Source organism: Myiozetetes cayanensis, unplaced genomic scaffold (genome assembly GCF_022539395.1).
Source record: "Myiozetetes cayanensis isolate MyiCay16 unplaced genomic scaffold, myiCay2020 scf10, whole genome shotgun sequence".
NCBI lineage: Eukaryota > Metazoa > Chordata > Aves > Passeriformes > Tyrannidae > Myiozetetes > Myiozetetes cayanensis.
This window is the reverse complement of record NW_026086605.1, coordinates 8313744-8336406: the sequence shown is the minus strand read 5'-3', so window position 1 is coordinate 8336406 and position 22663 is coordinate 8313744. Positions and strand designations below refer to the sequence as shown.

The following is a 22663-nucleotide window of genomic DNA, read 5'->3' as shown; positions in this document are numbered from 1 at the left end:
TCCAACAAATAAATGTCTCTTGCAAATAATCTAGTGTTTTGTTTTGGGAAATGAGCAAACCATCCACCTGGTCACTTTTGAGTCGGGGGCAAAGCTTCACAAGGACCCGCAGGGCACCGGGCAGTAACACGAGCATCTTGCTTGCCTGCCCTCCCAGCCCGCCTCCCCTCCTTTGATGGGTTTGGAATGAGCTCTGGAGGTCTAACTGCAGAGAGTAATGATGTGTGAAAGCTCACTTTCATTTTTCACTCTACTTTTTTGGAAGGTGGAACATTTTACAGTTGACAGTACCATGCTAAAGCCATATGAGGCAAGTAACTATTTTTAACCGGATGGAGACTATCAGAGTCTACTGCTGAATCATTTCAAACAAGGAAGAAATCATGGGATATAAAGTAGGGGTGGGAGGGATGGGGGTGGAAAGGCTTTTATGATACACTTGTTTCAATAACTGTCCAACTACTTCAGGAGTTATGATGACCACTTACTGAAAATGCCTGTGAGGTCACTTCAAGTAGTGGTTGCATTTTACAAAATGCTTCTGCTTTGAGAGAAAAGCAGTTCCTCAGTTTAGAGAAGCTTGAGAGGCTCCCTGTGCTCGCTGACCCCCTTTGCTGACCCTGCAGCATGCTCTGAAGTGTGCCAAATGGGAGAAGACACTTGAGCATCTTGAGCACTGACCCTTCTCTGAGCCCCCATCACCACATATCATCTGAGGTGCAATATGCTGAATGCTTGTGGGACCACAACTTGGGGTGAGGGGAGAAAGGGTGGCCTCAGCCCTGCTCTGGATATCCTTCCACCTGACAGCAAGAAGCCCTGGTTCTTCCTCCCCTGCCCACAGCAGTGCAGAGGTGGCACTTCAAATAATGTGAGTTTGCCAGGTGAAATGGGCCTAATGGGTAAACTGAGGAATTTTTGTCACATTTCCTTTATCTGATGCATCTCAACCTTGCAACACCACCACTTCTCCCTGGCAGCTATGGACTAAGGCAGCCTCCCACACAAGGAAAGGGAGAGCTAGGAAGTACAACTGAGTTACAGCTGCCTGACAGGCCATGACCCAAACAGCATTAGAAGCCTCTCAGCCTGTTTGTGTGAATAATGCACAGCCTATTTGTACTCACTCAGAGCACAAGAGTGACAAACACACACACGACGTTTCAGCTTTGTGTTGAAGTTTAACTCTATTGCATGTGCAGCATTTGGCCACAGAGCTGAGCTGAGGCCATGAAGGAATGTGGCACTGCTCGGGATCACCGTGGTGCCAAAAAAAGGGCTGGGGGGAATGCATTTGACCCTGCTGAAAGCAAGGCTGTGTGGCCTGCAATGTTCTCCCAGTTTGCAAAGGGAAATCAAACCTCCTTCCCTGACCTAGTTTGGTACTTGGTCACTAGGCTGTCTTTCATTATCATTATCATTGAAATCGTGGGTGGGGCACATGTCCTTAGCCCCTTCTAGACCAGTCTCTTGGCTCTGTTTTCCCAAGAGCTGCTGCTCCTGGGATCCTCTGCATTGAGGACAAAACCTGTTGCAGGTTTGCACTACAGTGTGGCCAGGGCAGAGTGTGTACAGATGACACGATGGCATCATGAAGTCCTGTGTCTGCTCGTCACACAACAAAACATAATGTCTTATTTTTGGCATGGAAAAGTTCAAATGAACTTTCTCTCCCAAGCCATCAATATCATCTTTAGAAGGAATGATGCATATTAAGAGTAGTTTAAGCTCCCAACTTGGTCACAGCTCCAGTAAGGAGCCTCTTGGCCACTGCAGCTCTCTACAGTGTCTCTGCAAACATCCTAAATGTGGGCTGTGAGACCAGGTGGGGCTGCAAGGACTCACAAGCAAATTTAGCCAAAGGGAATGGATATATCCCTTTAAAAAGCCATCAGGGTCAGTGACTGCAGCATGGGGAGTGGAGTTCAGGATAAACAATCCAGAAACTCAATGTTTTTAAGAGGAATTGCAAAGTGAGAGGGACACAACAAGGTCTGCTGCCATCTCTGCCCAACACCCAGAGCACTGCACAGCCCTGGCCCCACACTGGCCAGTTACAGCTGTCCCCAAAGCTGTCACCTTGTGGTTTTCTTCTTACTGTGCAATGAGAAGCAGCAAGGCTTTCATCACTACCTGTTATGTTAAATGCAGTGCAAGTGCCGAGCTCACACATGGGGACTGTTAGGCCTTGGAAGAGGAGACTTGCATCTCCTACGGGACTTGGCTCCCATGTGGGATGTCGATCCCTGGAGAGGCCTAGAACTGCCCTTCCAGACCCTCCTCTTCTCCCTTTTCCCCTGGTTATTTCTGATATCACCCCTCCCCTCAGGGCAAGGCTGTGGGGAGGGGACAGCTCCCTGCTCAACACCAGCCCGGCCAGCCATGGCACGCACAGCCTGGTGACAAGCTGAGCTGGGACTCTGGCTTGAGAAAACACGTGGCTGAGCCAATGCCCCTGACTGGCATCCAGCACACTCACACTTGCTCCCTGCTCATGCTTGTCCTGTCCCTGCCCCTGCAATCCTGGGTAATGGGGCCTGACACATGTGTTTTTCCAGAGCACAGTCTCTTCAGATCAAATTAATTCTGTGATTTCCAGGTGCTTCCTCCCCCGCATAAATGATGAAGACTTCCTGCAGCTATTGGCCAAGGTTGCTTGAAGCCAGGACATTAAAATTAATCTTTTGTTCTTGGGTACTTTCTGTAGCCTGATGACTCTGGGTGCTGCTTCTCCTTTCTCGCCTGCAGACCCGTAGGTCCCAAAGCTGCTGGCAAAGAGGCATTTTAGGGGGAAGAGGAGGGGAGGGCAGGGTGTGAAGTGATTTGTCTGTGGGTCTGAGCCTGCTGGGAGGCTCCCACTGAAAGCTCTTTGCAAGAGCCAACCTCCTGAGTTGCTGCCTGGGTTTACCACAAATGGCCTGAAATGAGCCTGCAGCTCATCCCACCGCCCCAGGCTGAAGGCAAAGCTGGGATCATCCTGGTGTTTCTGAGGACATGGTAACTGAAGGTTGTGTTTAAAGGCACCAAATGATCTCTCCTTCGCAATTTGAGGGGATGCTTGTTGAATATAGTGTGTTTGTATTTGAGCGACACTGACCGTGTCCTGTAGGTCCTCTGTGCATTAGGAGGAGATGAGTTTTTGATGGGAACATCTTGTATTGTGCATGCATTTCCTCTCTCCCACTTATCAGGGGCTGTCTCGTGGTGCTTATATTATAGTCTAAAATACAGATGAAGCTGTGAAGCATGAATAATAAATGCTACTCATCAGTAGATACTCTAGAAACACATCCCATTAATAAAGGGTGTTGGGTAAATAAAATGCCTTCTACACCCCAAATGAGACATTTTTATTCACTGCTTTTTAGCACAACATAGTGTTGGATCTGAGTTACGATGTTTTTTATTTTGGTTTGGACCTTACATTTTCTCATGTCTAGTTCAATAACCTGACTGCATCACTAGTATATGTGGTGCTGGCATCACAAAAGTTTCATAGCCTGTACAAGACATGGAGCAGAAACCTGTAGAACATAACCCACATCTGTCTCCTACCTGCAGTGCAACAACTCAGTACTTATTTTACAGGTAGGACCTCTCCTGATCACAGACCTCAAAGCCCTTGGCAAAGTGTATTCCTTCTTTTGTTAAAAAAAAGCTAAGCATGTCCTTATCCAGCTTTTTGTTTGAGCAAGAGGCAGAGTCCTGGTGCTGAGCTGCAGCCTTCTTGCCTCGCTCTGCTCATCAGGTGAGTCTGTCCTAGTGAGGATTTTAAGTGTGGCAGATTTTAAATGGACTAGCGTAAAATGTACAAACCCAAGCAGTCCTGTGGTCACTTCAGTATAACCCCTAAGGGACAGGCCTGGTTGATGCTTTCAGGAAGGTCAAATCCCTCCTCCTATCACTGGTTTTACTTGTGTCTGCACTTGTGCCCTTCCTTGCCTGCCAGCTGTGAGGTCAACACCCCTGTTACACAAGCGAATGTCGTCGGTGTTTTCCTTCTTGATTGTTCTGCGTGTAATTTAGATTCCACCACCAGCATTTAGCTTATGTCATTGCATCATTTTAATTGTGTTTTCCTTGGCTGCTGGTCTGATTTTCTTGGCATTGCAGTTGGGGCATCTCTGCAGACATGTACACTTGCTAGCTGCACACCCTGCTTCCCCTTTTGTGCGCCTTGCACTTGCCTCTGCAAACCCAAACTGCAAAGGACTGGTTTTGCAATTCCTTCCTTGCCCATTCACAACTGGCAAACACACTCTGCCCTTTAATTTTCATACATCGGTACAGCTTGGATTAAAGCTGTCATTCTACTACGTGAAATCTTTGAAGTTTTCTTTACAATAGCAGTGCCTAGAAGATGCCTGCAAGGATCAAGAACAATTTGTTCTGCACAGGCAATGCCCAATGCTCCTGGTCCCCAAGTGCTTCTGCTCTTACCTCCACAAAGGACAACAGAGGGACAAGGACAGGAAAACATGATCACCAAGAAATGATGATGCAACATTACCCTGCATGATAGATGTATGTGCTTGGCACCAGACATTCTCAGACCTTTGTCAGCAGCTGTGCAAAGGGACTTCAAAGGAACTGTCAAGGATATCTGGGTCCTTCTGAGAAGTTTTTGTCACTGCACCATTGTCAGCTCTGCTGACAGCTCTACTGTCACATTTTGCTTGTCCTTTCCAGGATGCACACACCTTCCCAACAGAATGGGTTTAAGACTATATTTTTCCCTGGGTTATTTAGCAAAGCCTTACTAAGTTCCTTACTCCTGGAAGTTCTTCTTTCGAGGTGTCTTCAGCTTCCCACAACAGTAGTGAAGGGCTCTTGGCAAATTCATTCATGTTTTTTCACCCCCAATACTGTCATAACACAATTTGCCCTTTCTTGTAAGAGCTGACAGTCAAATCATACGTGTATATCTCGCCAGTAGAGGATTGTGTTTTCTTATATTACAAATTATATTTCTTGCCTGTACTTTTTGTAAAACAAAACCAAAGTAATTACCCCCCCCCAAAAAAAAAAAACCAACCTTTTTCTCCTCTAAACCCATCAGAAATCCTATAAATGCCTTAAGTCAAAATCTCCATCTTCCTTTCCTCTCCCCCTGCCCATACATTGCTATTTCTGTGCTGTCTGTCCAGGGACAAGGTTGAGTCCCTGCACCACCGTGTCCTGCTCCTTGGTGGAAACACGATGTCAGTAATCATGAAGATGAGTGAGGTCTAGCAGGGTCTGGGGTCCCTGGCTCCCACACAGGCAGTCAACTCACAGGAGCACTGAGAAGAAAGAGGGGAAGGGAAAATTCATGGGGCTGGGAGCTGACACACAGCCCAGAACAGGCAACACTTCCCAAAAAAAGAACCTCCAAAGTAAATACGATTGTGCAAGCCATTTCTGTGCCACGTTTCCAGAGAGAGCCAGACTTTTCTGTTTCTCTTTCATATATAGCCACTCAGAAGTGCACGTTTGGATGCCTCAGGGTTGAAGTTAAGATCATGCTGTCAGCTGCACTCCAGATCTGGGCTCGCAGCACCCTGAGTTCAGTCTGTGGAAGAGACGAGAGGCCATGACACTCCAAAAGCAAGTGGGGTTTGCTCTTGTGCCAGGACAGCCTTTTTAAAAAAAGCCATTTAATTTTTTCTCCCCCATCTCTCAGTCTTTCACCAGCTGGCCAGTTTTTCCCCTCTCCCCTGCACATTGATTTTAAGCCTATTCTGGGAACACGCAGCTCCTCCAGCCTGAGGACTCCAGAGCAGCAGCCAGAGAGGCTGAGCAGTGCTGGGCAGGGGGCAGCACTTGCAGGGGCTGCTCACACCCATTCCTGGTGCTTTTGCACACCCAACTACCCCATTTTCCTGAAACCATTTTTAATAGTGCTCAGCCTGAGCTTGCCTATGTCTTAAACCCATCAAGGGAACAAAACTGAGCCAGGGAACATTTTTTTTTGTAAGCATGATGTTTTAATGAAATAAAGTCTTCAGTCAGGCCTAGCCTCAGCACATCACAGGTTGGTCCAATCCCTCAATTCAAGTAAAAGGCTCATCACAGGATCTGCTCTGCCTTCCTGACAGTCCCTCCTTGACTGCTCCAACTGACATAGTCCTTGCTCAAATGTTGGCCCTGGCTGATGACCTGCAGGTTGGTAAGGGGACAGCAGCTCCTTCCAGCTCCTGTGCTTGCATTGATCAGATCTCTGGTGGCCAGTAGACTGAAAAAACAAAAGAACTATCTCATGCTAGAAAACATATGAGTTTTCCATCTTAATATAGTCTGCAATCGTAAAAAGCATTTGACACTGTTCCAAACAACATCCTTGTCTTTAATCTGGAGAGACATGGATTTAATGGATGTACCACCTGGAGGATAAGGAATTGGCTGGATGGCCACACTGGAAGGGTTGTGCTCAACAGCTCAGTGTCCTAGTGGCATCCTCCAGGGTTGGTGTGGGACTGATGCTGTTTAACATCTCTATCAGTGACATAGGCAGCGGGATCAGGTGCTCCCTCAGCAAGTTTGCTGATGACACCAAGCTGGGTGGAGTGATCAACACACTGGAGGGAAGGGATGACATCCAGAGGGACCTGGGCAGACTTCAGAGATGGACCAGTGCCAACCTCATGAAGTTCCACCAGGCCAAGTGTAAGGTCCTGCACCTGTATCAGGACAATCCCAAGCATAAGTACAGGCTGGGCAGTGAATGGATTGAGAGCAGCCCTGAGGAGAAGGACAGGGGGTTGACAAGATGCTCAACCTAAGTTGAAAATGTGCACTCACAGCCCAGAAAGCCAACTGTGTTCTGGGATGCATCTAAAGAAGTGTGGTCAGAAGGTTTTTATTTGATATTAGGACGAAATTCTTTGCTGTGAGGGTGGTGAGGCACAGGTTGCCCAGAGAAGCTGTGGATGCTCCATCCCTGGAAGTGTTCAAGGTCAGGCTGGATGGGACTTTGGGCAAGCTGGTTTAGTGGAAGGTGTCCTCAAGGCAGGGCGGTTGAAATGAGATGATCTTTAAGGCCCATTCCAATCCAGACGATTCCGTGATGTGGGGGATCAGAAGCCCAGCTGACCTCCCTGGCAGCTGTATCTGAGACAGGCTCCTCACTGCTCACAAGGCATCCCCACAGATGATGGTAGCCAGACAGGAGCTTCTCTTCTGTGCCTCCATCCAGCAGGGTGGTGACAGGGAGCCAGTGCAAGAGCCTGTGAGGCTGCTCTGAGTCACCCTTTGGAAGGGCTTTGCTTCCTTGCTCTCTGATCCAAGGCTGCTTTCTTGGCAGAAGCCTCCCCCAGCAGTCAGTGGTAAGGTCACTGCTTTGGTTGGTTGGTTGGTTTGGTGTTTTTCCAGTGTTTGCTCTGATACACAATTAATGAAACGTAAATTCCTCCGTTTATCGGTCTCTAGAGAAGCCCTGCTGGCTTGCATGCCCTGGCCTTTGGGGACATTTCTATTGTTTCAGCTAACACCAAAGACAAGGAAAGCTAAATTACACTCTCTTCGGTGTGATTGGAGGGAGCTCACCCACCCCTGTGCCTCAGCACTGCAGTTGCCTAAACAGACACGCCACAGTGGCTTTGGCATTACAAGGTGACCACTGCCAGCAAGGTCTGGGCTCTGTCACCAACCCAAGCAAGGACAAATCACTTTGAAATAGTTGACTGATCTCCCACCATCAGCAAGCAGCCTCGGCAGACTGCAAGGAAATTCTGAGAGAGGGAAATAGTTTGACGTAATAGAGGTAAACAAAAAAAATTTATCCTGCGAGCCTCATGCTCCAGGGTTAGTGCCAAATCTGTCACATCTCTTTTCCGAGGGCTTCCCCTGCCTGAGGAGCGAAGGTAATTCAATCCAACCTGTGTTTGGTCAAGTCCTGGTTTAGAGGTGTGCCTACATTTTTGAAGTGCCAGTGTGGTAGCCATTCCCTACCAGCATTTGGTACTGGGGGTTGGATGGCCCAAGAAAGACCACGAGGGCTTCAAAGCACAGTGTCCAGAGCCACGGGTACCCGGATTGATGGATGCTTGCTTTACCAGGTTGGTTTATGAAGCAGAGGCTTCATTCTGCCAATCCTTGCTGATGGAAAGCACGTGCTTGGCTCCAGCTGAATCTTTCTAGGCCCCAGAAATGTCTGATTAAAGCCAAGCAAAACAAGGGGCTGTGGATTCTGAGGGATGTTTTACCTGGAGCTGTGCAGGGGTTTCACTGCCAGCTGTCCTGCCTCTCTCGAGGGGCTCTGTCTCCACAGCATGGAGGATGTGGGAGCTGTGCAACCACCTCTGACACGCTGCAGGTCACAGGGCAGCACTGCCAGGGGAAACAAATACTCCTTGCTTTGCCTCAAAAGGCTGAGCTGTTACCTGCAGTGCACGGGAGCTGCTTGAGCATCTTGGGAACAGGTGGACAGCAGTGGAAAATAACCCCACATGGGGGACAGTCCTGCTCCCTGTTCCAGCCATCCCCACTGGTTTGAGGGAGCTCTAGGGCAAGATCAGACACATGGCAAGGGGAAGGGAACAGGGAAAGGGCACCCCAGACCGTTTGCCATCAGCCTATGTTAAGTCTATCAGAAGCTGACAGCAGCTTGTTCTGATTTCTCATTTCACCTCTTGGTTGAAGATCCCTTCTCCAGAAGGGTGAAGACCTTAAATATTTTCCAGAGTCCATCTAATCAATATTGCTCTGATAATGTAATTACTAAGGTGAACCCAGGGCAGTTGATTAGTACAAGCCACTTACAGCACGAACAGGTCTGAACTCCAAGCCAAAGTTTGGTGGTTTTCAACCTCTTGGACTTGCCAAAGTTTCCAGGGAATTCACAGACTCACAAAACAGGTTGAAGCTGACCAGAACTAGGCTTGTTTTTTCAGCCATTAACTTGGCCGTATGCTCCTTTTACCCACAGTGTTGATATAAGTGATTCTCACCTTCTTTCTCTCCCCTGTGCCAGGCACCGAGTGGAGTTAAAATAATTTCAGATCTATCATTTTCAGAGTATTTTTAACCAGTCCCTTTCACAGTGCAGCCTCACAAACCCTTTTGTCTGGCTGCAGAGCACAGCTTGAAAACGCTTTGCCTGCAGTTGCACCCTGCTTCAATCTATCTCCAAAGGCAGCACCTGTTCCCAAAGACCTGCAGCTTGGATGGCCCAGGGCAGCTCTTAAGGACTCACCAACCACCTCAAAGGGAGCAGCAGTGCTTGCTAGGCTGTGCTCACCTACCTTGTGTCGAACACCAGCACTTTGGTTAGAGCTCACAGAATTCTCTCCATGCTTTCCTCTGCTGCTTTTCCTTATTCCACACACATGGGATTATTTTAAAATAGAAAATTCTTAAGAAGCTCTTAGACATTCACAGGATTCAGCCTGTTAGTCAGCAAGGTGCTCCACTTGAGGCATTTGAGCAGCCCTGCCAAGATCAGTGGGCAGCTGCACATGGTCAAGAGCCCAGAGAGACCCAAGGGCCAGAGGATTTCCTGGCTATAGGGCATCCACTGGAGCAGAACAGCAACAAACACATCAAAGAGCATATTTATACACGTAGGATGAGAACAACTTGTTCAGTAGCACTCTTCTACTGCAACAGTTACATTTATGCATGCAAAAATCTTGCAAAATCTGGCACAGACCCACTGTGGTTTAATGCAAAATAGCCTAAAAACAACCGCAACAACAAAACCCCGAGCAGAGCTCGCTATTAAAGAAAACCCTAAAAATAAAGTAGAGAGGGAGGAAGAAATAGCAGCACTGATTTCCTCGTTCACAGCCAGCCAGAGAAGCAAACTGCTAACACTGGGTTAGATATTTAACACCCAGGAGCTCCAATATCAGACTGGTAGGACCAAGCACATAACACTAGCGTGCCACAAGAACCCTCTGCACACAGAGCTGTGCTGTGTCAGCCCAAGATACAGACCTAAAAACAGAGGGGGGAAGAGGTTCACCAAATGGCTACTTGCAAATACCACCAAAGCCAAAACAAGTATTAGAGGAAGCTTAGCTTCAGGCCCTTGTTTCCAAACCACAGCGTTGAAGTGCTAGGGAAGCACAGATAAGCCTTGATTTTTGGTCACATCTGTCACCAAGAGCTGTACCTGCTACCAGTGGAAAAGGCTGGAAGAAGAAAAGTCAACTGCAAAACAATTTCGGCAAAGGGTCAAACAGGTAACAGTAACCAGAAAACTTACAGGGAGCCCCAGTCCTGGGAAGCTCATGGTAGTTTACCATTAAATTTCAGCAGAAAATAGGATACCACCTTGTCTAATTTAAGGTACTCAGGGAGATACTTGAATAAACTCCATAATTATCCCATTCACAGTATTCCTTTTTCCCTTTTTAGTGTGTCCCTACAATTAGGTTGCAAGGGCAGGACAACCCATACCAAATTTAATTCCCAGGTTTTTAATGTAAGCACAGCCACAATGAACAGCCAGGAATCAGACAGTTTTATAAAACAATACCATCGTGGCTAGAAAACAAACTACATTAGATCTCTGCAAGGCAATGAATAAATCAGAGCAGCAAATAGCATCCTAACTGTGGAGCTGCAGCCAAGGAACCAGCCCTTGCCACTGGGACTGCGGGATCGTCAAATTCACGCTGCACCATGGAAAAGTGGACTTGAGCATCGGGGCTGCTTACTGGGACTGCAGCACACCCATCACCTGTCCACCGCGGTTTCCAAGGGATAAAGTACGGCAGGGAGAGGAGTGCTGGCCTGTTTTCGCTGGCTTTGCTGTTAAACCCGCTGGCAGTACCGGAGAAGAGGCACTGCCACCTCCTGTTTACACGGTGCAACAGGAAAGCGGGGGCTGGCAGCGAGCACAGCCCTGCCAGGCTTGGGAGGGGACAGCAAAGCCTCCAACATAATCGTATTCCTTATATCCACTGAAATGCACCATGGGAGGGGGAACAAGAAGGGGCTTTTTGATGGGCCAGCAAGAACAGTCGGCTGTTAATCCAGCTCCTTTTAGCCCAGAGTACTTGTTTACAAGCATCACAAGGGCACCTCTGCACTGTGGGACGGGGAGGCTCCCACTCCCTAAAGATGAGTGCCCGCTGTCCCCCCTCTCCCCCCCCACGGGCCCTCACTGAGAGCCCTCAGCACAACCCTGAGTTAGGCAGCAGTAAATAACAAACCACAGAGCCAAACCAGACTTTCATACATTCGTATGTTTATTATTTCAAAGTACAGTATATACATAAGGTATAGCAATATCTTCAAAAACTTTATACAGAAACAGGTATCTACAAAATTAAACCAATAGACATTCTGTGTATATTCGGATGACTTACATACATATATTGGAAGATTCAACATAGTTTCAGTTAGGACACAAAAACAGGAAGGAAACGCCCATCCATCTTGGAAAAGCTCTAAATACCACCCAGCTCCCCCTGCCCCGCAGCCAACTGCCCACGGACAGGTGAGACATGGTACACCTGATTCCTTGTGCCACCTACTGCTGGTATGCAGTCACAGCGCTTCCTGCTGACGGCAGGAAGGGTGAAGACCCTTTTCTGACAGGCCTTGTTCTCTGAGCCCCTCCCAGATCCGGACACCCGAGGCACTGGAAGCCAGAGATACAGTTTCTTTTGTTTTTAGCTATGAACCAAACCGCTGTAATGAAAAATATTCCATGAGAGATACTGCAGGTGTTGCCAGCAACAAGTGAAGATAACAAGAAAATAATCTGAGGAAGAAATCAATCTCCGTTTTTCTGGATGCTATAATTAAAAATATTGCACAAGTCTACGTGGCAGAAAGCCAGTGATTTCTATAGCATAAAATGGTATTCTTCAGGTCAGAGGGTCTGGCTTCAGACAGTGAAAGTGCTGGATTCTACAAATGATAGAAAAGCACAGGCAGCTTTCTTGTAGGGTCTCTAACAACATCTGCATGTGTGATGTTCGAATTAAAGAGCACCCTGAGTATTTAAGAAACAGATGTTTGAGCCTGTAAGACAAACTAGCTTCAAGCTTGGAATTTTCAAAAGCAGCCTGTGGCAATCACACATCTAATGGACCCTGAATTTCAGTGACAGGTAGGTACCTAAACGCTCCAGGCTGCCTTCATAATTAGTTTATCTCTAAAACTCAGTTTAACCCAAGGAAAGTTTTCAGTTTCAGGTTCATAATGTAAAGTTTCCAAAACAAAGGTAAGTGGAATGTGATTGCAACCAAGCCTTGCAGCCACTCTGCACCAGCTGGTGTTCACCTGTGTGAACCACCCCACGGGAACATGTTTTTCCACAGAAAGTGTTCTCTTTGTGTGCACCAACAGTACCACCCTCCTGACAAGCAACCCCATGGAAAACATGGCACCTGGCTTGCCAGCAATACTTTATGGCTAATACATCACGGCCTCTCAGAAATGAGGAACATCATCAAGTCAAGTTGCTGGCTGGTCCCATCGGGTATTCACCACATCCTGGGCTAACTAGAGAGTCATTTGCCACTGTGCCACGGCCAAGCTAGAATGACATTTCCATCTCTAACAGATGTATTTAAAGTCACACGTGTGGATGACAACTTTGGTCCATGAAAGTACCGTGCACAATAAAAAATGTGGTATTTTTTCTGCTTTGTGTGTCTCCATGACCAAGGAAAAAAAAAAAAGTCTGAAAAGTTACTAGTGCTACAAAGAGGAAGCAGCATTTCCAGCAGGGCAGAAGGACAGCTAACTGGGCTTCTCAAATAACTTAAAAGGAGAAACAACCATGCCAAAAAGAAATAAGAATTTCCACATCATTGCACTGATTCCATCTGCACCACACCTCTCCTTCATTCACACTGTACACCTGGAGAACATACATTAAATGATTACAATATTAACATGGTATCTAAAATACTGGAGTCATTCAGCTGAACGCCTGAAAATATCTGGAGATCTGGTACATTAAAAGCATGAAAACACAAACATACAAGAGCTAAGCTATGTTTTAGCATGCAAATTGTTCTAAAATACTTTCTCTCGGCAGACCGTCTAGCTCAGTCACAAACAACTGTCTGTTCACTTCCTGGAAGCTGGTGACAAATCCGTTCCAGCAGAGCCAGGTATTTTCCTTTTTACATCACTTAAACAACAGGAAAGCAGAGAGGTAGTCCCATGACTGGACTGGTCCAAATTCCCTAACACTTCAGATAACCATTGCTCTCAGGAATTAGAAAAATAGATGTATAAAAACCCACCCAGATTAAAGGCTTGCAGTTTCTACATGATGCTCGGTCAGGTTTGAGACAATTTGTTCCCACTGTCCCTTTCTAAAGAGATACCTGATCCTTTGACACTGAAAGGACCCGACATCCCAGACTCTTTGAAGCTCTCTGGACCACAAACCAGGTCTTGATCCCGCAAGGACTTTCAGAGATGCCTATCTTTAAAGGAATAAGGAAATCTCACTGCCTTGAACCAAACTATTCAAACCAGATCGGGCCCTTTTGCTCTATTTGTTTCATTACAAAGCTCAAGCAACTCAGTGGCACCTGAAAACGGAGTACACACCCCTAAGTCATTCACAAGTGTAGGATGCAAAAGGTGCCTGCAGCAAGACAGATTCTTACAACCCCCCCTTCTGATTAAAATAGCTAAAGCAGTGCTATTGTAAATGTACAGGGACTCTTTTTTCATGTCAATAGGAAGTTCAAGTATTTAATAAAAACCTAAAGTATATATTTACAATGTAATCTGATCTATTTATTTTGGTCAAAAGGCAAGAGATACAGAAACTATGCATTTACTGCTGCAAGAGAGATATTTTAGATCCTGTATATTACTTATCCTGGAATGAAAATGTGAACACAATGTTGTGACTAACCCAAATTTTGTCACCTTGATACTCTTCCTCCATCACCCTCTCAGATGCTGAAGGACTAAATAACAGCCCTCAGTTTGTGCCATTTTTGACCAACTAATTCTTTACAATAGTAAAATCAAGGAGTTGCACAGATTTCTGTGCCACTTTCACAGTCCAATAATAGATTAAAATCCCATTTAAATATATAGTCTTATTTTTTTACCACCACTCTCATTGACTGGTCTAGCCACAGCTAGTAAGAAAAGTTAGTCAGCTTCCATTTGTCTTTGAAACAGATGCAATCACTGTATCTCCATGTACTTACGTAACAATGGACAACTAACACTCCTACTTCTTAAATGCTGCTAGTTAAGCAGAAGCCCAGAAATCTTTATTAACCAATTACCTGGCATCAGACTTCTTTAGATCCATATGCCTAAAGATCAAGGGTTTAAAAGACTGGTTGAACTGACATTTGTTTCAATTACACATAATCAAGACCTAAATCAGAAAAGCTTCTTAATCCCTTAGTTTTACTGTTGTTTCACTTCATTTGAATAAAGAAACTGAGCAGTTGAATGTTAATCTAAAGCAGAAAATACGCAATATCATGGCCACCACTTAAGAACCAAAATTTTGTGACAAAGCATTTTTCCATGCGTGTGTCAAAAATGCTTAATCAACCTAAGGATCAGAAATAATATGCAAGAAAGGAAATAATGTCTGAAAGCCCTTAAAGCTCAGTAACACTGGATATGTTCAAAAGCAACTAAGACATAATTGGCTTTATTTTTTTTCAAGCTCCATCATTGAGAGGATGATTAATGATACAGTGAAGAAATTAAAATCTCACAGCAATCCACTCAAAACACAGTATGCACTGCAAAGCATCTGTATGTCCTTTCAAATAAAAGTTCTAGATAAATGTAGTGTGTAGTGAAATTCAGCAGCTCCTCAGGCTGGAACTGGGTTGACAGAACCACAGTGATGCCAAACCCTGTGTCGCTCTCTCACACAGCTAAGCCTCTGGGTTCAAAGGCTTCTTTTGCAGAATACCAGATGCTTGTGCTGGCAGGCAAAGTGTAAAAAACCAGTGGTCTGTAGCACCTGCCTTTTCTGCATCTTCATGTTGGTTAGTCCACAGAAGTTTTAGTTATGTCTGCTTTATTCTCTGTTCCAGTTCATGCTTGTGTTTAATAAGCCGTTCTATTTCTGTTCCTAGAGTTTGGAGGTTTTCCTTTGAGGAGGGGAAAAAATGATAGGGTATGTTATACAGGGAAAAGGAGTCAATCAGCACAAAATGCACTAATAAGTTGAAATTACTGTTTATGTCAGCAGGTTGATACTTTCAAGTATTAAGAACAAATGCAAATGATTATACAGAGTTGGAGAAAACCAAGCTCACTTCAAAAAAAAGAACACAAACCTCTCAGTAAGTCTTTTTCTGCAGTTACTGATATTCTACGGGATGCCTAGAAAGTACAGCATTCAAGGGAAGTTATAATTACAGGAAGAGATCTCCAACTTCTGCAGAACACTGCAGTCCAGCTGGAAGGCTGCACACCTTTTTCCAGCCTGCCATCATTCCCTTGCAGCAGAGGTGCTGCCCCAGTAGCTGAGGAGGGTACCCTGGTACACTGGGGCACAGCACAGAGAGTGCCTGCCCTGCTGAAGGCACAGGCAGGCCAGACTTTATGTCAAGCAGCAAGCCATCAGAGCAGCATACTGCAAGGGTCCCAGAGCAGAGGTTCAGCATGGATCATGTCACATAACTCTCTGCTTAACCACAACGAGCTGACTTCTGAAAAGCCTTTTAACTCCATGCATCTCTGAAGGCAGCATCTCAGAAGCACAAGAATGACAGAAGTGGCATAGGTACTCACTTTCAGGGTAATGTTTTTCAGTAATGTATCTTCTAACACAGCCTGTAGCTTCCTGTTTATCTCTAAGGAGAGTTCCAAAGTGAGACCGCTATCTGCGGGATGAGATGTGTACAGAGATGCCATAATCCCACCCCGTCTGCTCAGGTGTACTTTGTTGAAGTCAGAGGCCTCTGATGACAGTGTTCCAGCTTCCTCCCGCAAAATGTAACTCTGAATAATTCTGGGGAATAAAAAGAATAAAAACAACAACGTCACAGCATTATGTTGTTGTGAAAGGCAGTGAAAAGTCAGACTCTGAAGCAACTTCAGATTCCCGACACGAGTAGTTTTATTTTCAAGCAGTACTATATTACTGAAAAGACAGTAAAAATTTACTGCTGCAATTTCAAAGTCAGAGGAAAACCTGGGAAACCAAAAGCAATAGAGGAGATGCTGCTAAGGTGAGGCACTACAATGCACAAGGTTTTTCTTATTTAGAAGTATCCTGAAAAGCTACTGGAAAAAAAAAAGTACTTAAAAAAAAAAGTCTCTATTTTTCTTCACTGAAAGACTCCAGACAGAGAATCTTAAGCTTTCTATACATAAGGCAAAAATTACAAAGTCTCTTCTCAAGAGGCTTCCCAAGCTGTGATCATGTTCTGTGAAATGGGACCAGATGGGAAGAAATGTATGGACTCATTAAGCAAGGGCTATTCTTAACAGGCAAGTGCGCTTTCCAGAGGAAGGCATATGCCATCACTGCTTCCCCTCCTGACTGGTGTTCCAGACATTATCCTGTAAGAAGATTTCCATTTAAGTGGAATCTTGTCTCATATGTTAACTACTGACCACCTTTGGCTCAGATACATCATTTGTTTGATACATATGTCACGCTACCATCTAGAGTTATTCAGATTCTCCTTCCAAAACACTTACAATCAGCACTCTTTTAAGCACAGGAAGAGAATGGACTCATCTGTTAGCCAGTGGCAGCAGTCCACCTCAAATCAGCCACCTGGTGACCATTTTGCTACCAAAAACACACTTGCACCAGTGTATTCCTCCTCAAAAAATTTTGTAATAGTAATAATTATCAAAAACTTGGCAATTACTATAACTGCTGGGTAAAGATAAGGAAAAAAACCCCAGGAACTAATCCTACCTTTGAAATCTACTGTCACTGCAATCTTTTTATTATTTTGAACACTTTCCTTTAAACAATTACTTGTCTGACATAAAATCTAGACTATTTATCTATTGCCTCAGCTCAACACTGACAAACTGTATGAACAGAACACAGAACATACTTTGTTTTTTTCCTGATTTCCTCCACCAGTTGTTTAATGTGATCCTCCATAAACTCCATCTTCTCATTCTTACGAGCATGTGCCTTCTGTAGCCTCAGTATTCTTTCAACCAGGACAGCCTTGTCCACCTCTGGGAAGCTATCCACAGCCACTGACGATCCAGTATTCTCAGGTGACCGATCCTCGTTGCTGCTGCGCGCGTTAAGGGACCCTGAAACACGTATTTGTACAAACTCCTTTTGCATTTACACCAGGTAAAGTGCCCCACCAGTGACATGCAAGCATTGTTTCAGGAGCTTAGGATGTTTTCTTTGGGATGGTAGTTTCCCCTGTATGTTAGTGGGGTTTTCTATAAGCAATCCTTACACCACCACAGGCTGAGACAGCAGTGTGGTCCCCTCACATGGGCATACTTCCTTTAGCTAAGGGTGCTTCCTGCAGTAATGCTTCTTCCTGCCTAAATACCTTCACATTCATTAACTTGCTACAAGACTGAGCTGATTTTAAATATCTCCATTTTGGAGTCTGCTAAAATTACAACACCATGAAAACTGGACAGAGTGACAAACCCTACATATAAACACCTCACAGCACTGATCCTTTAAAGCTTGAAGTACTTTCTTTACTTTCTGTTCTTCTTTCTAAGCATTTGTCTCTCTCATGCAGGGACGTTACAGGACACTTTGACAGAATGAACCCCACTTAAACTCAAAGATTCAAAGGAAGGAAACAGATGTCATTTTCAGTGCTGAAGATCACTGCTTTAGTCTAACCAGATACAAAGTAATGAATTTTACACAAACCCACTGATGCCTCTAATGATGCTAATTGATTTATCATTTACACAGTTGCAACTGTCAATATGGTAATTAAACAATGCTGGAAGCCACTGCTCTTTTTTTCTTTTTTTTGCCTCTGGCAGCATGTAAAAGGGCTCTGTACAAACTGGAGTGCTCTGAGCTTTCTCCAAACATAAAAGCAACAAAATAAACAGGCATTTAAAAAGAACCGAGATGCATAAACATTACACTTTACTCTCTTAATAAGCACCTACAGCTGCAGTCAGCCAAAGTGCATTTTGGTGCTTAAAGGCTATTTTATCAGCTTTAATGGGAGGCTGCCCACACACTGCATATGCACAACCACAGAAAGAGGGAGGCTCAGGGCAGCACACCATGGCAGCCTCGTTAAGATCAAAAGGGTGTTTCTGCAGCCCTGTATGGGCTGTATTACCTGATGAACTGGAACGGCTCCCCATGCTGCTGACTTCTTTGTCATAATTACCATTTTCAATCTGATCCAATTTCCTCCGTGCTAAAAGTGTAACAAAGTGATGGTTACCAATAGCAGATTAAAAACTAAAAATTACAGTGTTACACAACATACAAACACTCTAATCTTCTACCTGCACTAATTTAACATGGCTCGAAAACCAAAAGATAATGGTAGCAAGTAAAAACACAACCCAAAACCAAACAGCTCCCCATCTCTCTCCATCCCTGACCATGAAGCACATGAATGTATCATCCATCACAATCCCTAAACACCGCAGCAGTTGTCAGCTGAAAGGGGTAATGTCATACAGAGGATTAACTGGGAACAGTAAGACTAAATTTGATTTTACTTTTGATTAGGACTGCCATGTAAATAACTCCTGAATGGAAGAATGGCAGCTCTGTTCCAGCATCTCCTAACTGTATCAATACGGCCAGCCAGTGCAGTACTTATGCCAGAAGCACCACTCACTCAGTAGGGATCAAGAGGGAAAGCACACAGCTGTTCTTTTATGTACAAAAAAGGGGCGTGGAACTTGTCTTGCACAGTGCCAACAGGACGTCTTCTTTAAAACACGCTTTAAACAGATTTGATTATCTTCAAATCTATTTGCACAAAGAACATACGTATTAGTGGGTATCTGATGGCTTCTATTTGTAGAAAACGTTAGTCAACAGTCCCTCCATATCCAGCTTTTAAAGACTGAAGTGTTCTAATGTACTAAAAAAATAACTGTCACCAGCAAATCCTGACACAGCAACTAGGAAACTTCTAGCAACTTTTGAGTATACTCCTACACAGACCGGGATCCACATACACCCGCAGTGACATTTCAGCAGTCACATACACCACAACAAAGACCAACCTCTTTTGAAACAAATCTTTCATTTCAGGTCTAAGCCCAGTTCAAGAGTTAAGATGAAAAATTGACACAAAGGTCTGTAACTGCAGCTTCCACAAGATCTAACTTGTTCACTCACTCTCCTTAGGGACAGGGACAGCTTGAAGGGTGACACTCAAGCAGTGGACACATACACAGACAGCTCTCTACCAGACACTGAAGGGATTTACAGAGGGGGCTGACTCATAACTGAAAACAATTTCCACCTAGCTGAAGTTGTTTTGTGAGGTCTTTCAGGTTTGCTGCGTGCTTGCGCTTCTGGGTAGCCAGGTCATCCTTGAGTTCATCCACCTGGGTCTTCAGTGCTGCTCGTTCCTCCTGTGCTGACGCCAGCTGGGCCTGCAGCGTCTCAACCTCCAGCTTCCGCTGATCCTCCTCCTTCTGTAACTTGGTGGCCTGAAATTGGGATTTTATTTCCAGTCATCTACAAAAACATTCCAGCCTAACCATACTGTATGCTCAACAGCTCCAACTGCACTTTTCACCTCAGAATCTTTCACATTTTACATTTATTATTTAGGCTGAACACTAGCCCTGCAGATGAACAGTAAGATTCCTGAACTATCTCTAAAACATCTGGATGATAAAGTACAAAGCCTTGCAGAGCTGTACAGTACAGTCCATAACACACTGAGTTTATTAATGATTACATTTATCTCATACTACAAACAGGACCTGAGAAAGTTTACTGTGATAAATTTCACAGGAACATTACAACCTTTTGCTTGTTTCAATGACAGCTGCACAGAGAACCACTCTCTACTCCCAGAAAGACAGAAAGAGCAACACAGTAACACCTCCTCATTCCAGTGCAGTGTGCCTCAGGATTTCTCTTCCCTCAGGAACACGAGGTGTTCATATCCCACTGCCACTATTCTACCAAACTGGCAAACCCCATGAGAAACTGCAGTCAGGTAAGCAAAGACACAAGGTGGTAGTCATGTGGAACATCTTTATCTGTATCAGACATCTTACTAGTGCAAAAAACAAGCTGCACACTGTACTCACCACATCGTCTTTAGCCTGTTGAACACATTCCAGCTGATTCTGCAGCTCTCTTTCGCTGTAAGAAAGCTTATCCAACTGGCTCTGCAAGGAATTGTTTTCAGACTGAAGCTGTGCATTCTTACTGGTTAATTTTTCAGTGAATATCAATAGTTCAGATTCTCTTTTCCGACTACCTTCAATGTCCTTCTGGAGATCAGCAACCAGAGAATTGAAACCATCTATTTCTTCCTTTAAAGCATTGATTTCTTGTTCATCTCTGTCAAAACAATTGTATTTTATTAGGGATAAGCTGAACTTAAAGGCATGACATCTTACTGAAATAAAGGCAGTCAGGTCAAGTTCAAAGAAGGGGACCAATTAGTGACCCTGGGGCATCTGTTAAGTCACTGGATGATTTTAAATGTCAAAGTTTTCACTTAATTTCATGACGTGCTGCAGTGCTGAAGTAAGAGGTATCTGCATCCCACAGAAGGACATGCAGGCATTAGCTCCCTTCAAAGAAGACCATCTCTCTATATTCAACTTCCTGAGCTGCAAAACAGGGTGCAAACAAAACCCTCAAAACCAGATCCAGCAGGTAAGAGGAAGGTCTGCAAAGGTGGCCGTTCTGTAAGAGGACTTGTCTTCAAGAGATGGGGATATACTTTCAGTTCTGAGCTTCTCTGGGCAGCAGTACAATGATTTCTGAAACATCCTTATCCAAGCAGTGCAGTTCTGAATCAAAGGACCTGTCTTACTCCACTATCCCTCCTCCCAAAAATAAGTCCCTCCCTCTACAAAATAAGTTTTTGTTTCTACTGAAACACTCCCATTAGGTGACTTTTGATCTATCACATGCAATCCACTTGAGTGAAAAATGGTGTATTTTCAGTTATCATCAACACTTTAGAGAAAGTTATAAAATCCAAGGTATTGTACCCTGCCTTTATAGTCCTTTTAGGTTAATTCCACCTTTCAGAAGAAGACTGAACTTAACACTGAACAGCCACCACACTGATTTTTTTCAGTCATTTGTGCTGCAAACTATTTCACCTATAGCTCGCATTTAAAAATCTTTGCCAGCAGGCTATGCTTATATTTGACATCTTCAAATATGTTGTTTCATTATGACAGGAGAAATCTATGCCTACAGTCAGGGTTGAACCAGGCAAAAGTAAACGCTTAGACCATCCTAAAAGAGAACTCTAGCTTATCCTTAAAGTTTGCCAGCCAAGGAGACCAGGGAATGCTGCAGGTGACCAGTATCCAGCTCAACCACAAAGTTCTTGCCAGCATTCAACCTAAAATCATCTTCCTCCACCAAACAAGGACAGCTGAACATTCCCTTTATAATAGAGCCTTTTATACATTTCAGGATGTTTGCCTTCCATCTTCTCTTCCCTAGGCTAAAGAAACCTGCCTCCTCTATTTTTTTCTTGTGAATAGAACAGGCATGGTTTTGTGTGAATGAAGATGAAATTCCTTCCATTTGCTTCCAAGAAAATGAAGGGCAGTTAAGTTTATTTATTCTATAAAACAATAGGTAATAGAAGGCAAAGTTCCAGGATTTCTCTTTCACAGGGGGTAACAGTAATTTACCAGTCCAAGTTTTAAATCTGTGGTTGATACTGCACAACTTTACCATTCTAAGGAGTACTGAAAACATGTTAAAATCTTTTAGAAGAGAAATAAAAGACAATATGAAGTTTGATGTAGGATTAATAAATATATGGCACGGATACTGAAAAAAAAAATCCAAATTGAATAGGAATGAGAGACAGACATTTAAGCATGTCTCAATTACTGAGAGGAAAAGATAACTGGAAAGACACATTTGTGGTTTCACACTTTGATCACAGTCCCTTTAATTCATTTGGCAAGATTCCAAGTGAAAAATAACTGTTACTGATCCAAGTGTAGGCTTCAGTTGTCTCTCACTCATTGCAGTTTCCCTAGAAAGGCTGATGACACGGTGACAATAGAGCTGACCAGCACACAGCAAATGGAAAGAGTTTAATTGTCTAAACGCTCAGGAAGGCCTATAATTACTGAAGTATTTTTCAATGATAAATGAGAATTGTTTAACAGCACAAGAGGGACACATGGGTGGTTCTGCTTATCTGACATTTATCTATCTCCATGTATGCAACACCACTAGAACCAGCAGAGCATTTGTATATCCTGGTCCATCTGTACCACACAGAAACACGACTATGCTCAGACACTCCTGAACTGAGCACGAGCCCAATCCTTCTCTGAGATTATTTCCCTCACATTCTCAAATGAGCAAACTTTGACAAAGCAAAAAGAATTCCAGTCCATTAGAAATACAAATGCTCCACACTGCCTGAATATAGCATCTGTCAAGTACATCAAATTCTTCTCATTAAATGCTTTCCTCCATCCATCACAACTGCACATTTGTGAAGCCATCTATCTTTGCAGTTCAGTGGCTTCTCCTCAATAAAACAAGCACTTAAAAGGCCTATCGTCCTGTGCTGGAAATCAAGCACTTCTTATTCTAATAATGAAAGGC

At 44.3% G+C, this 22663-nt stretch overlaps 1 protein-coding gene across 2 annotated transcripts in view; it reads right to left on the bottom strand.

The window, feature by feature from the left end:
* Positions 1-11156: 11156 nt before the first annotated feature.
* CCDC186 (coiled-coil domain containing 186) overlaps positions 11157-22663 on the bottom strand; it is a 35754-nt gene continuing 24247 nt past the window's right edge. For both annotated transcript variants that reach the window (XM_050338880.1, XM_050338871.1), the window contains exons 11-16: positions 20149-20404; positions 19347-19536; positions 18198-18278; positions 16965-17175; positions 15679-15898; positions 11157-15032 (exon numbers count right to left, since the gene is read on the bottom strand). In XM_050338880.1, coding sequence (XP_050194837.1) covers positions 14949-15032; positions 15679-15898; positions 16965-17175; positions 18198-18278; positions 19347-19536; positions 20149-20404 — 1042 coding nt within the window. In that variant the 3' untranslated portion in view covers positions 11157-14948. The remainder of the gene's footprint in view (positions 15033-15678; positions 15899-16964; positions 17176-18197; positions 18279-19346; positions 19537-20148; positions 20405-22663) is intronic.